This window comes from Perissodus microlepis, chromosome 1 (genome assembly GCF_051167445.1).
Source record: "Perissodus microlepis isolate ML-2025 ecotype Zambia chromosome 1, ASM5116744v1, whole genome shotgun sequence".
In the NCBI taxonomy this organism is placed as follows: domain Eukaryota; kingdom Metazoa; phylum Chordata; class Actinopteri; order Cichliformes; family Cichlidae; genus Perissodus; species Perissodus microlepis.
This window is the reverse complement of record NC_140461.1, coordinates 27,142,384-27,155,143: the sequence shown is the minus strand read 5'-3', so window position 1 is coordinate 27,155,143 and position 12,760 is coordinate 27,142,384. Positions and strand designations below refer to the sequence as shown.

General features: G+C 38.6%; 1 protein-coding gene across 1 annotated transcript in view; it reads left to right on the top strand.

Moving 5' to 3' along the window:
- pde8a (phosphodiesterase 8A) overlaps positions 1–12,760 on the top strand; it is a 49,753-nt gene that overhangs the window by 14,118 nt on the left and 22,875 nt on the right. Inside the window, exon 2 of the mRNA XM_084928191.1 lies at positions 12,604–12,660. Within this exon, the coding sequence (XP_084784317.1) occupies positions 12,604–12,660 (57 nt within the window). The remainder of the gene's footprint in view (positions 1–12,603; positions 12,661–12,760) is intronic.

The window sequence follows — 12,760 nt, the reverse complement described above, 5'->3', positions numbered from 1 at the left end:
ATGGTCGCAGACCGTTTATTTGAAATGTTAACATTATATTTTGTTGACAGGACGCAGACTAAATTGTGAGGATGCTTGCTGGGTAACCTATTGATGCTCCTTTGAGATATAACATTAGCTACATGATGTAAGTTTAAGCATTTGTATAACATTAACAGCTGCTAGCATCTGAACTTACAAAAAAATAGTTGATTTCACAACAGCAGTGTCAGCTGTCTCAAACAAAATGGTAACATTTAGGAAGGATAATACTGTGATGTCAAACTGAAACTCCTTCACCTCTTTGAACAGGTCTGGATGCCGGTCTTTCAGGTGTGTCGCTGAATTAGAAACATTCCTCCCTTGGTCTGAAAAGCATAATAGCATTGTTTTTAATATTGCTTTTTTGGAAATCGCTAATCAGTCAATTCATCTCCCTTCTCATCAATGAGTCAGGGTGCCATCTTCCACATGTATGCTCCATTACATTTAAATCATGAGTCGGATTCAGAGATGGAAGCCACGTCATTCTCAAGCTGACGCAGTTCCAGTAGTAAAAACAGAATAGCAAGAAATACAAGATCTATTTTACTCCTAGCTAGGTAGAGCCATTCATCCGTCACTAGCAGTCCAATGCAATGGTCATTTCTGTGTATGGCTTATTTAATGAGTCACACATGCACAAAAGCACAGGTTCCAGGTTTTACAGTTTTATGGGCACTGTGACACCCTTGTGACACAGTGTGACCTTTCTAAGTTGGAAATCAAAGCTTCTGCTTCAAATGGAAGGCAGCAGTTGTTTTTCCTTTGCTTGTGGTTATTTAGCATGTAAGGATAGATTAGACCACTTGTAGGCTTAAGCTGCACCCTTAATATCCAGAAGAGTTGCAACCTTGGCTCATATGCTTCCTGTTATACTTGCACTATACGCTGTTATCATAATTGCCGACTCTGGTGACATCCTCCATTGAGAAATACTGTAATAGATTTGCAGTGATGTGGTGACCAGAGCTGTGGATTACTGTCGATTAGACTTGTAGCCTTGTAGCCTAAACCAAGACAATACCAAGACCAGAGGGTATCGAGAACAAGACCAGACCAAAACCAAGACCAAAGTCGAGACGAGACCGAGACAAAAAAGTCTTTAAACTGCAGCCAGATGCTGCTTCGTTTGCGGGTGTCAGGCATATTTATGTGTTTTTGCAATGCACTCGCACAGCCCTCCTCACCGCTGTCTACTGTCTCACTCACTTACTGAGGACAGACGCACGCTCCACTTGACTGTCGCGTCTCTTACCCTCTCTGTTTTTCACATAATGATATTATCCTATATCCTCGCATGTGATTGGCCACAATATGGAGGGATTGGAGCATAGCTGAGACACTATGTGAGAGCTGAGCAGCGAAAGGAAATTACGTGAGGAGCCGGCTCTCGCTCAATGGGAGTCGACTCTTCTGATTCACTACACAGCACTCTGATGATCACTCAGCTGATGCTTTTGCGCATGACACATTATGGAACGTTACTTTGTGTGTCATACCGTTGGCTCCAAATCTCCCGACCACTATGTCGATCTGAGACAGCAAGACCGAGACAGCGAGACCAAGACAAGACCGAGGGATCCGAGACCAAGACAAGACCAAGACCACGAAAAAGTGGTCTCGAGACCTCCAACTCTACTGTCGATATTTGGTGACCTGTAGCAATCACGATTCAATAACCGTTGGTGAGGAAAGGCAGTGTTCTCTGAGAGAGAATCATTTGAGGGTTTCTCTGGGGTCCTGACCCAAGACACCGGCAGCTTCATTTGCGTTCTGTGGATCAGGCCTATCCCTTGAGTGCTTAAAGATCTTGAGAGTTTGGAGGCTGGGTAAAAGTTGTAGTCTACAAGTAGTTGCTAAGTTGTCTTTAGCTCATCTGGCCAAAAAAGACAGTGAAGTCATACCTGCCCACAATTCACAAGAACAGCTAATCTCCCTGTTGTATTGATCATCTAATGGGTCATCACCCAAATTCTGCAAAATTGTGGTTTTGCAGTCTGTGAATTGTGATAGATTGTGAGGCAAATAAGCTGCTACGTCACTGAAGCTCTGGTTTAATGTGGTGCAGATCACTGAGCAGCCACTGGGAAGGCCACTGAGATGGAGGGTGCGCTTGGCCTGCAGTAACATTTAGGTTCATGTCAAAGTAACATCCATATCAACCCAAGGATCCAAGATTTCCCAGCAGAACTTTGCATTTTAATGAGAATATCAATGTAATTTACTTGGTCCACCAGTGTTTTTAACATCATGTCGTGTTTTTAATTTACTACTACTCTAAGGGTACAATTCTGTTGTTAGCTTAACCACAAGCTTCTGGAATTTCTCTTTTTCTCATTTTTTATAATCTGGTACTCACACAGTGGTATTCAAACAGTGACCTCATTTCCAGAGCCTTAAGTGATATCTAGTTTTTAAGATTTATGGGGTCCTTAGGAACTTTTTTGTAAAGCTCTTTGTGAGTTGCACATAATTTCACAAAGATATCTTCACTATTTTGGATAGTTGGAGACCATCTCTTATCACTTAATATGAGATTTTGATTATTTTAGGAAAATAAGATGGTGTAATTAAGATATTTAAACAGTTTGCAGTTGAAAGAACTACATTAATAGGTTATCATAAACAGATTAAAGTAATGAATTTTTTTTTTTAATGGAAAGATGTTTAATAGTTACCCATTTGTCCAAATAGCATGGTTTAACTCGCATTACATCTCACTGTGATGTAAATGTGAACCCTTTTTTTTTCTGTTTTTCTTTATTTTCCTGCAAACAGATTTATTCTTAAATTTCACCAAGAGCCAATTAATGAATACTAATTATTAGTTGGAGGATGACCTTAAATTGGTTTCCATTCAAAGGTAGGAATAGTGAGAACTATCATCAGTTTCGTAGCTGGGCTAGAGAAGAATAAAAAAAGAGAGATAAAAAATAAATCAGTTAATGTAAAATTTATATTCATTCACTGTGGCAGCTTATTCTGCCCTGTCATGAACACATAACTGAACAATTTGCATAGTAAATGCAAGATGCTTGCATTGTTAATCTCAACATTGCATGTGAGTCACACCATCATATATCTAAAGAATGGGAAAAAAAATTAGTTGAATGTGATTGTTCATTTCATGTAGTGTGTGTGTGTGTACTTTGCTGGACATAGTTTTTGTTTCAGGCGATTGGTCTTTCCTCTGTGTGTGTTCTGCCAGACTGAGAAAGAGACAGAGAGAAAGCATGGATGTTCTGGGACAAACCGATCCACAGTGGCCTAGTTTCCCTCACTCATGCCAGCGACTCAACTAAAGTCTTCTGCCTGGCTGACTGTGGGGTTGGTCACTGTGGATAAAACATGTGGACAGAGCCAGAATACACATCGACGTAGTTATTTTTCAGAAAGGATGGACTGTAATTACATTAGCACATTAATTTCATTTGTGATTTTATTATTTGTCCTTTTTTATCTTATTCAGTAGTTATTTTATTACTTTTTGAGCATAATAAGGCAATGAAGGACCAGATGGATGAATTGAAAAATTCATTTGTCTTTTATTTGAGATGTAATGTCGGATTAAGCTAGACTGATTTCCAAACTGCTTTCAACACACGATTTTATCCTAGAGTGCAAAGGGATGGATCCACGTGCCATAAATAAGGCAACAAAAGAATTCACACTGTGGACAGTTTTTATCTGTTAACCTCTGCATGTACAAAAAGTATTTGCCTCCTTCTTAATTTCTATGAAATATGTCACACTCAACTGTTTCAGATCATACAACAATTTTTTTAGACAATGATAACCTGAGTAAATATAAATATAAAATGCTTTTATAAATTTTGATTTCATTTATTATAAGGGGGGGGCTAACCAAATTCCCCTGGGCTTACGTGAAAAGTAATCGTGCCCATGAATCATGAATTAACTGATTAACTTCTAAGAGCTCATCGACTCAAAACAACATCTAAAGAACTTCAAAAGCATACCAGCAAACCCACCTCTGAATGTCTCAATAAAAACAAGTTCTGCAAAGAAGAGTGGGGCAAAATTCCTCCAACGTGATGTGAAAGACTCACTGCCAGTTATCGCAAACGCTTGACTGCAGTTCTTTCTGCCGAGGGCAGAACCACCAGTTATCAGGTTTTGGGGGTAGTTACTTTTTCACACAGGGCCAGGTAGGTTTGGATAAATTTGAAAACATCACTTAAAAATGTGTTTTGCATTTACTTGGGTTATATTTGTCTAATATTAAAATTTGTTTGCTCTGAAATTTTTAAGTGTGACAAATGTGCAAAACACCAAAAAATTGGGACGGGAGAATTTTTTTTTTTTTTTTTTCATAGCACTGTGGATGAAGACGCTATGTTTTCAGAAAAATTAAAGAAAGAGTGGAAGTTACAATATCATACCAGTACTGAAGGCTTTTGATGAATTTTGAAGATTATATATCATAATTTTCATTTTTTTTTTCTCCACCACGGTGTGTTTCCCAGTTTTCTGAAATAGTATAGGTGCAGCTTGTTGTGGAAGTTTATTGTTTATGGCTGTGGTTGTGTATTCAGGCTTGTTGTTGTGAGAAAAGAATTGATGAGTCATCTGACACTTTTCTGATCTGTCGCTTGTAGTTTGTTCACAAGGCGCCAATTTGGCTACGAACACTCACGCAGTACTCCCCGAGCTGTAGTGAAACTGTTTGTCTTCAAAGTAAAGGTTTTTACTTTACAATGTTTTGGTTGCAGCAGAACTTTTACTTTGAAAGCATTTCTCTAATTTTGTACGCTCATAAACAATCATAAGGAGGTTTTTGGTCCAGTACCCTTTTTGCAACTGATTTCAGCTATCAAGCACTCATCAAACAGCTGGAGATTACACGTTTGGGGTTGCTGACCGGTATTTAGACCTGTGTGACTGATAGGCCTCAGATGTCATATCAGTGGGAACTATATGAATGGATACTGTTAAAGTACACGAATAAGTAAAGCTATTAATTTGCCTAACATGTCAGTCTCATGAAAGTCTTCGAAATAGTCACAAAATAAGTGAATTTGTGTTCATGGACACCAATTACACTGAGCCACACACTGAAGGCATTAGGTGAATTTCTCATAAAAATTATATGACAGCTTGTGAAATAGTGATGAAACTGTATCTATTCATTACTGAAAAATCATACGAATTGTACCACTTTTATTTTGACAGCGTAACAAAGTGTGCAGTAGGAGACAGGATGTGGTGATAAATCACTCATTATTTATTTAAGAGACCCTAGTTACCTTAGATTGGTCGACCACCATTCTTAATAAAAGATATGCTGCTGGAATGAGATAAACTAATGTGTTTTACGTCCTTTTCCTTAAGATCAGGCTGGTTGTTATTACATATTTTGTGCATTGGTACTTTACTTAAAGAATTTTCGATTTAGTTCAGCTGAATTTGTTAAAGGTTTTAAATATCGGCTTGGTAGTCGATTCATCTCAGCTGGATATGGTCACAAGTTTGAAACTCCTCTGTTACTCTTGGTTTCGGGGCAGATCTATAGGCAGTGGCCACACATGAAAGTGAATTATTCTCTTTGAGGTAACACACCCAGCATGGGCAGCTAGCAATACTATCTGAGTGGCTCAGCATGTGGTGAGGTTGATGTGTCAGGCGGTGCCATTTAGCCCATCACTTAGCTGAGTGTGTGTCAGGGTTGGTGTGTCCGACTGTGTGTCTGTCTGGTACATAGTGTGCATCCACACCTGTGGATTGGGACTGCTGCCCTTAATCAGTCCTAATCAAGTACATTGATTTATCTCCATTTAATTCACACTTTTAGACAGGAACATGCACGTACACATACACAAACACACGCATGACACCCCACCACTAGTTGTGAGGCCCAACACTTCTAAGGAAGAAATCTGATCTCATCCTATGTTACTGTGCCATCAGCTAGGCATATCATATTCTACTTAACCACATGTAGAGAAGTTTTTAAAAGGAATAAACTCCTGAACTGATGAAGTGGTTTGAGGGAGCGGTGAAACGAAGAGAGAGTGTTAGCTGCAGGTTAGCTGGAGAGGGCTTGTCAAAGCGAGGGATCTGGAGAATATGGAGTAGCCGTTTTTCTAAGAAGTACGAGCAGGGCAGGCATCCCAAGATTCCCTGCATCCTGGTCCCAGCTCTGGGGTGGAGGAAGCTGTTTACTCTTTCTACAGTATCTCTCACTGCTGACGTCGGCGCACCGAACAATGTCATCCAATTTCCTGTTTTTCACTTTAGTGGAAAGCCACTCTCCCAGTGTGTATGGTCTACTCTGTGAGTGTGTATGTGTGTGTGTGTGTGTGTCTGAGACAGAAGAGCTGGTGGTCTGGAGGAGAGGAGGAGATCTATAGGGCCGGATACACTGGAAGCAGGATATAGGGTCAGAAGCAGCTCCACTACGTAAATACATTAGGTGTATCAAAAGAAAGTGGCAACGGGACTTGCCTTGTGAAATAGCTAGATTCTTGTAATATTTCAAGATCACAATCATGAGAGGGTCCATGCCAGGCTTCATGCTATGCTCTGGTAGGCACTCGGTGAGATAAGTTGGTGAGCTATTAGGAACTACTGGCCAATAGGGTTAGCCATGTGTTACATGTTATGAGACAGATGGTTTATCTAATCATGTGATGGATATTCTGTTTTATACCCATCATGACCACCTACAGGTTCTTTTTTTTAGCTATGGTAAAATAACAGCTTCCTGTGGTTTCACTTTGTAGTCCATTAAATGCTATTAAATCAGGAAATGTGTAGGTTTTCACATTAAAAGAATCAGTAAATAATATAAAATAAACTGGTTTTGACTATGGGCAAATTGTGAGTTGACTTAGAAAAAAAATATAGGTTAGCCACGTATTTAGATTTAGCTAACAACATCACTAGCTACACCAAAGGCTTCCTAGTTTTCAGCATTCCTAAGACTGAGGGTGTTCAGGTTTTCCAGTTTTTGTATTTCATTTTGGATAGGTTGACTTAGTCATACAAGCCTAGAGACTAGTTAGTGAGTGGTTGCTGGCTGATGCTAGGTGAAATTGGTCACAGAGAGAATCCTGTACTGCAAAATACCTTGTAATTGCTTTAGTCACTAGCAGATTGCTGTAGTCTCCCGTAGTTTGCATAGAAGATGCTAAGTTGCTTGCTTACTGGCTAATAGCCGAGCTGAAATAAAACTTAAAAAGACAAACCTTTACGCAAATTGGAAACTAAGAATATTTGTCTTCAAATTAAAAGATGCACCCTTTGGTGCTCAGCGCTACACTAAAAATGTTTTAAAGTCTATGGGAAAATAGCCCTTGGATTTCATCTTCATAAACACATTTGTCATGAGTATATGGCCTCAGTCATTTATTTTGTTCAATCCAAGAAAGGAGAGTTATCTAGCATATTCTCAATGGCTAATGAATTGGCGTAATAGGTTATTAGCTAACGCGTGCGTGAATCCTCAGTGAATACATCAGGTTTCAAAACCCCAGGATGATAAGGCCAAAAATGCTCATCTCAAAAAAAGTGGCAAGGGGGGGGGGCATGTGTGACTGTGAAAACTGTTTGCTCATTGGCTAACAATTTATAGCATGGATGATCCTCATTTTTAGTGCGACCAAGATTGTCAAAATAAGTATGATTTTATTTATTTTACCTTTTACCAAGAACCTGAGCCCATAAACTCATCAGGAAATGTTTGGCACAAGTTGAGACAGAAAGCCAGTTTTCCATAGATTTCTTTTAACAACCACAGCTACAGCCATCTGGTGGTCTTCAGATAAAATATAGGTTTAAGGCACTTATGCGTTTCTCTTTATGCTATGGCATAATTTTTCAGACCCTACTTTTATATACCTATGACATCAAAGCTTCAAAACAGGATTTCGGGTGCCAGTGGGTGAAATCATGGTAGCTGAGTAGCTGTCTATGGTTGACAGCTGAACGGCCTATTAAAAACAACTCACAGTAGGTGCTTGCGTATACACTGATCTGAAGTCAGTTTGAAAGGATTTGGGTATAAATGGTCACAGTGGTGGGGTGGTTTTTGAAAATGTGTTTTATTCATTGTATATTTTTCTTGCAATGTAGGTTTACCCATAGATTAAAACAAAGAAAAAATCAGGGGTACTGCAGACTGTCTTAAATACTTCTCTAGATGACTGCAGATGCCTAGTAGCTGTCATGTTTGGTCATATTGGCCCAAACGAACAAAAAGGTGTGATATCACACGATATAACTTTCTTTGAAGTGGCCAGCCTGCAAAATGGCCTCTCAGTGAATGAAAAAACAGACGCAGTTCTGTGAATTTTAGTGAAATTTTTTTTTTTAGGAACTTGTCAAAGTGGGTTAGAGGACCTGAAGACTCCAAGTTCACCATGTGCCAACTGGTGTGTTGTAATTTGATTTTGCTCATGCTCGTATATCGACATAATGTGACCTGGGCTGAGTGTATCAGATTTTGGCCATGATGTTACTGATCTACATTAATTCAGCGTCTGTACTGAGCTGCTTTAGTCACTGTGTGCTGCTGACTCAGTGTTTGGTACCACTGCGTGCCTGGCTGAAAAATTACTCCAATAACTTTACAGATTGCCATACATACTGAAAATATTGAGGGATAAGATTTGATCATGGTGCTTAAAACTAAAATAATGGCTTATTTATGTGTTTATTTAGTTGTGGTTTATACTTCAATAAAGCACAAATCGTGACAGCTTTCAAGGATAGTTCACTTTGTTTTTGTATTTATGGACAAAAAAACATTACCTATTCTTTAATATAACATCCCTTATTTAATGCTTACCCAGTGTAAATCCTAAATAGAATTTTCTCAGATTACTGCAAAATAATTACTTATTGGTAATTAAAAAAAATATTCTCTAACATTTGATTATAATGAGAACTTTTTTATATTAATAAACAATATTTATGTGAAAGAAACACTTGAACCATTCACTTAGGTTTTGTTTTTTTTGTCTAATAACTGTGTCTCTGAATCAGTCAGCAGGAATTTGTATTAAGATTTGTAGAGAGATGACATGATAATATCATCATGAAGGCCCCGTGTACACATGCATGCGTGCGCGCACACACATGCAGGCACAGACTCTGACACAAACACAGATTTCCCAGTGTGACTGGTATAACGCAGCAGCATATAGGGTGGGACATTGCTTACCTGGGCGCGCACACTGTGTCTGTACTGCCAGGCTGCCTGGCCTATATGCTCACTCACTTCCCCTGTTTTGTTTGCTCCTGGTTGAGGGCCAACATGATGTTTGCGGGATGCAAATGCTTGTCTGAATGATTCATTGCAGTGTGTGCGTTTGTGTACTGTACAGGAGAAGTATGTTGCCTGAAGAGGCTGGCAGACTGGTTCAGCTGTGTGTGTGTGTGTGTGTGTGTGTGTGTGTGTGTGTGTGTGTGTGTGTGTGTGTGTGTGTGTGTGTGAGACAAGGGCTGGCTCTGTGAGTTACACAATCTCAGCTGCAGTTGTATTTGTTGTATCATTGTCAGTTGAAGACAAGTCTCCCGGGATGGTGAGACTCTGGTGTATTACTGCTTGTGCTACGCCTCAGCTAGCTGGATACTTTATAGCCAAATGCTACACACTAAATGAGTTGTATATAGTACTGTATGATTTATTGAAATATAGCAAATGAGGCAGAAATTTAGTTTGTACAGTTCTAATGAGATTGAAAGTCAGCCTGAACTCTCTTAGGGAGCTTTCTTGTCATTTCCTTAAGTAGTTGTCAGGAATAGTTCTCCACGCTCTCTGAAGGACATTCAAAGCTCTTCTTTGGATGTTGGCTGCCTTTTGTTCTCTTGTCTGTCAAGATGATCCCACACTGCTTCAATAATGTTGAGGTCCGCGCCCTGGGGAGGCCAATCCATGACTGACAGTGTTAAATTGTGTTTTTCTATCCAGGTATACTTTTACTGTATTGGCAGTGTTTTAGGGATCAGTGTCATGCTGAAAAGTTCAAATGTTTCCAATCAAAAGCTTTCCATATACTATTGGGTGTTGGATCAAAATCTGAATGTTCTTCATTCATAATTCAATCAGTTTTGACAAAATCTCCAACACCACTGACTGAAATGTGGCCTCAAACTATATTTACAGTGTACACTCATGTACTGTTATTCCTCTCTCCTGACCTTCTCTATACATGCTGATGTCAATTTGAACCAAAAATTTCTAATGTGGATTCATCACTCCATAAGAACTGTTGGCACTTATTTTCAGTTCAGTTCTTGTGTAATTTGGCATACCTGGGACTTTTCAGACTCCATGTTTCCCTTCCTTGAGAATGACTTCTTGACAGCCATCCCTCCACTGAGACCATTTCTGATGAGACTTGTCCAGTTTCCCAGTTTCCTCTTTTACGGCTATACTACACACCATGTTTTCAGCTAATCGCTCACTTGTTGTTGAAAAATTGTATTTTATGGCTGTCAGATTTTTGACAGATTCAACTAAAGGAATGGGAACAAATTATGTATATTATTTCTAACCTAGGTTGCCTGTTATGTGTAGACCCAGCACTGCTTTATTGCTTGAGTTAGATGCCTTTTTAATGATTGAATAATTCATAGACCAGTGCTAAACTGCTTCAAAAACAAAAAAACATTCCCCTGAAAATGGTCAGGTACAAAGACTGGACTGGAAATAAGTGAAAAAGCTGCCAGTGTCCAAAGAAAAACTTTGAAAGACCTTCAGAAAGTCTGGAGAACTATTGCTCGAGACCACTTTAAAAAAATTACAAGAAAATCTGGCTTCTTGAAAACAAAATGTAAAGAAATGAGGGGTAATTTTTGCGCTGTACTGTGTACTTTACATGCATCTCGGTGTCATTTACCCAGCTGCAATCAAAACAAGAGAGAGAGTTTTGTTTCATTCTCATGGCAAAATGAAATGATTGAAGCAGAAGATGTTATTTGCTCTGGCATGAGGGCAAAGAAATCTAGCAACAAAATAAACTAGATGTTGTTGAGCTAAATCCTTCTAGAAGAGCATGGGTTCATGATGTTTCTATATGACTGTGCAAAAATGTAGCTGGACACTTCTTTATGTGTGCGCATACCACATCAGGCTATTTTGCTGCCAGATCCTAGTTCATGTGAAAGATCAGATGATCACAGAGCATCACAGAGCTTGTAGCCTTTCTGGTCCCATACTTCTTGTTTGTGGTCAGCTACAACAAACAGCCTAGTGTCATGATGACGTCAGTTTGGCTACAACCCAGGGCTAATCAGCTCCCCCCCCCCCCCCCCCCCTCTTTGTTGTTTCATGGAGCTTTCAGAAGGCTTACAATTTAGCAAGAAGTGATTTACTGCAGCCCAGCACACTCTGAAATTCCTCTCTGTATTCCTCCTCACATGTGTAGATTGTTTACGGAGAAGAGGAATTCTAGAGGGATGGTGGTCCGCAAGGGGCTTGGTTGCTATGGTTACTAACCCCTGAGCTGGGTTCCATTTAGCAGGAAGGAAGCTAAATTATTTGCAGACAGAAATGAGAAAGCTCATGTAAGGAAAGTGTAATGAGTGAAAAACCTGTCAGTGTGATATTTGCCCTTAAAAAAAAGTTCTTTCAAGTCTCCTGTTTAGGAGAAATTGGATGACTAAATTTCAAACATTTGTTTTAATTGAGTTGGTGATGAGAGAAGTATGCAGGTATGTAATACCAATTATGTAGAAACACAAGACAAGGTTATGCAATTTAAAATTTTGGAGTGCAAAAAGGAAATGAATGTGTGTGAAACAATAGACAGGCCTGGGTTATAGAATAAAGGACTTTTTTTTTCTTTTAAAAGGTATCTTGATTATTAATTAAGAAAAATCAAAATTGGTTAAAAGATATAGTGTGAATGTTAAAGAATGTTAGAGGTAGTGTGATATTTCTAGTTGAACAGAAGTAAAATGTAGTGTCAACTGAAAATATTACTTGAGAAACTACTTGTTTATATTTCACTGCTGTCTTTAATGAGATGTCAGATAAGTACATTTCAACATGTTGCCATATCTGTTATATTTAACAGCTCATACTTTAATACCTTTTAGAAATTTTGTTAGATTTCCTTATAAAAATTTTAAACTGATGAGAATGTGGTTCAGAAAAATGAGTTACTGTTGTTTTGTTTTTTAAACAGGCTAAGCTCCTGATCTGTTGTTTTTCATATGAAAAAGTATCAGCGAATGATTTTTATTTTTTATTCATGAGCCAAAATATAAGTGAAATCACCATTTAGGATCACTTGCAGTGTATTTATTTGTCTGTGAATCAATAAAAAATAATATTTATATATAATATGTGATACATTCCTTTGGCATTACAGCATTTTTTTTTTATCTTGGTTAAATATGCATGGTCAACTTGTAGCAATGAATATAGTTACTTATGTCAGTGCTTTCCTGCAATATTAAGGTCAGAAGAAAAGATAAAGGTGCGACATTTTGCTTAACTTTCTTATTTCTGGGAAATTACTGGGATCTATGGAACCATTTTAAACTGAACAAGTGAAATGCTTTTTTTTCTGATATTCTTCTAATGCCTGTATTCTTTTTGTTATCTTTCAGACCACATTAACAGAGGTGCAATTCGGACCAATGAAGTTATTTAAAGACCCACTTCAGGTATCGTAAAACAATAACTAACATGACTGACGCTCCTGTGCTTGAGTGTTTGAAGGCCTTCCGCGAACAACACGAGTGCTCCAGGGAAATATTCATGTCC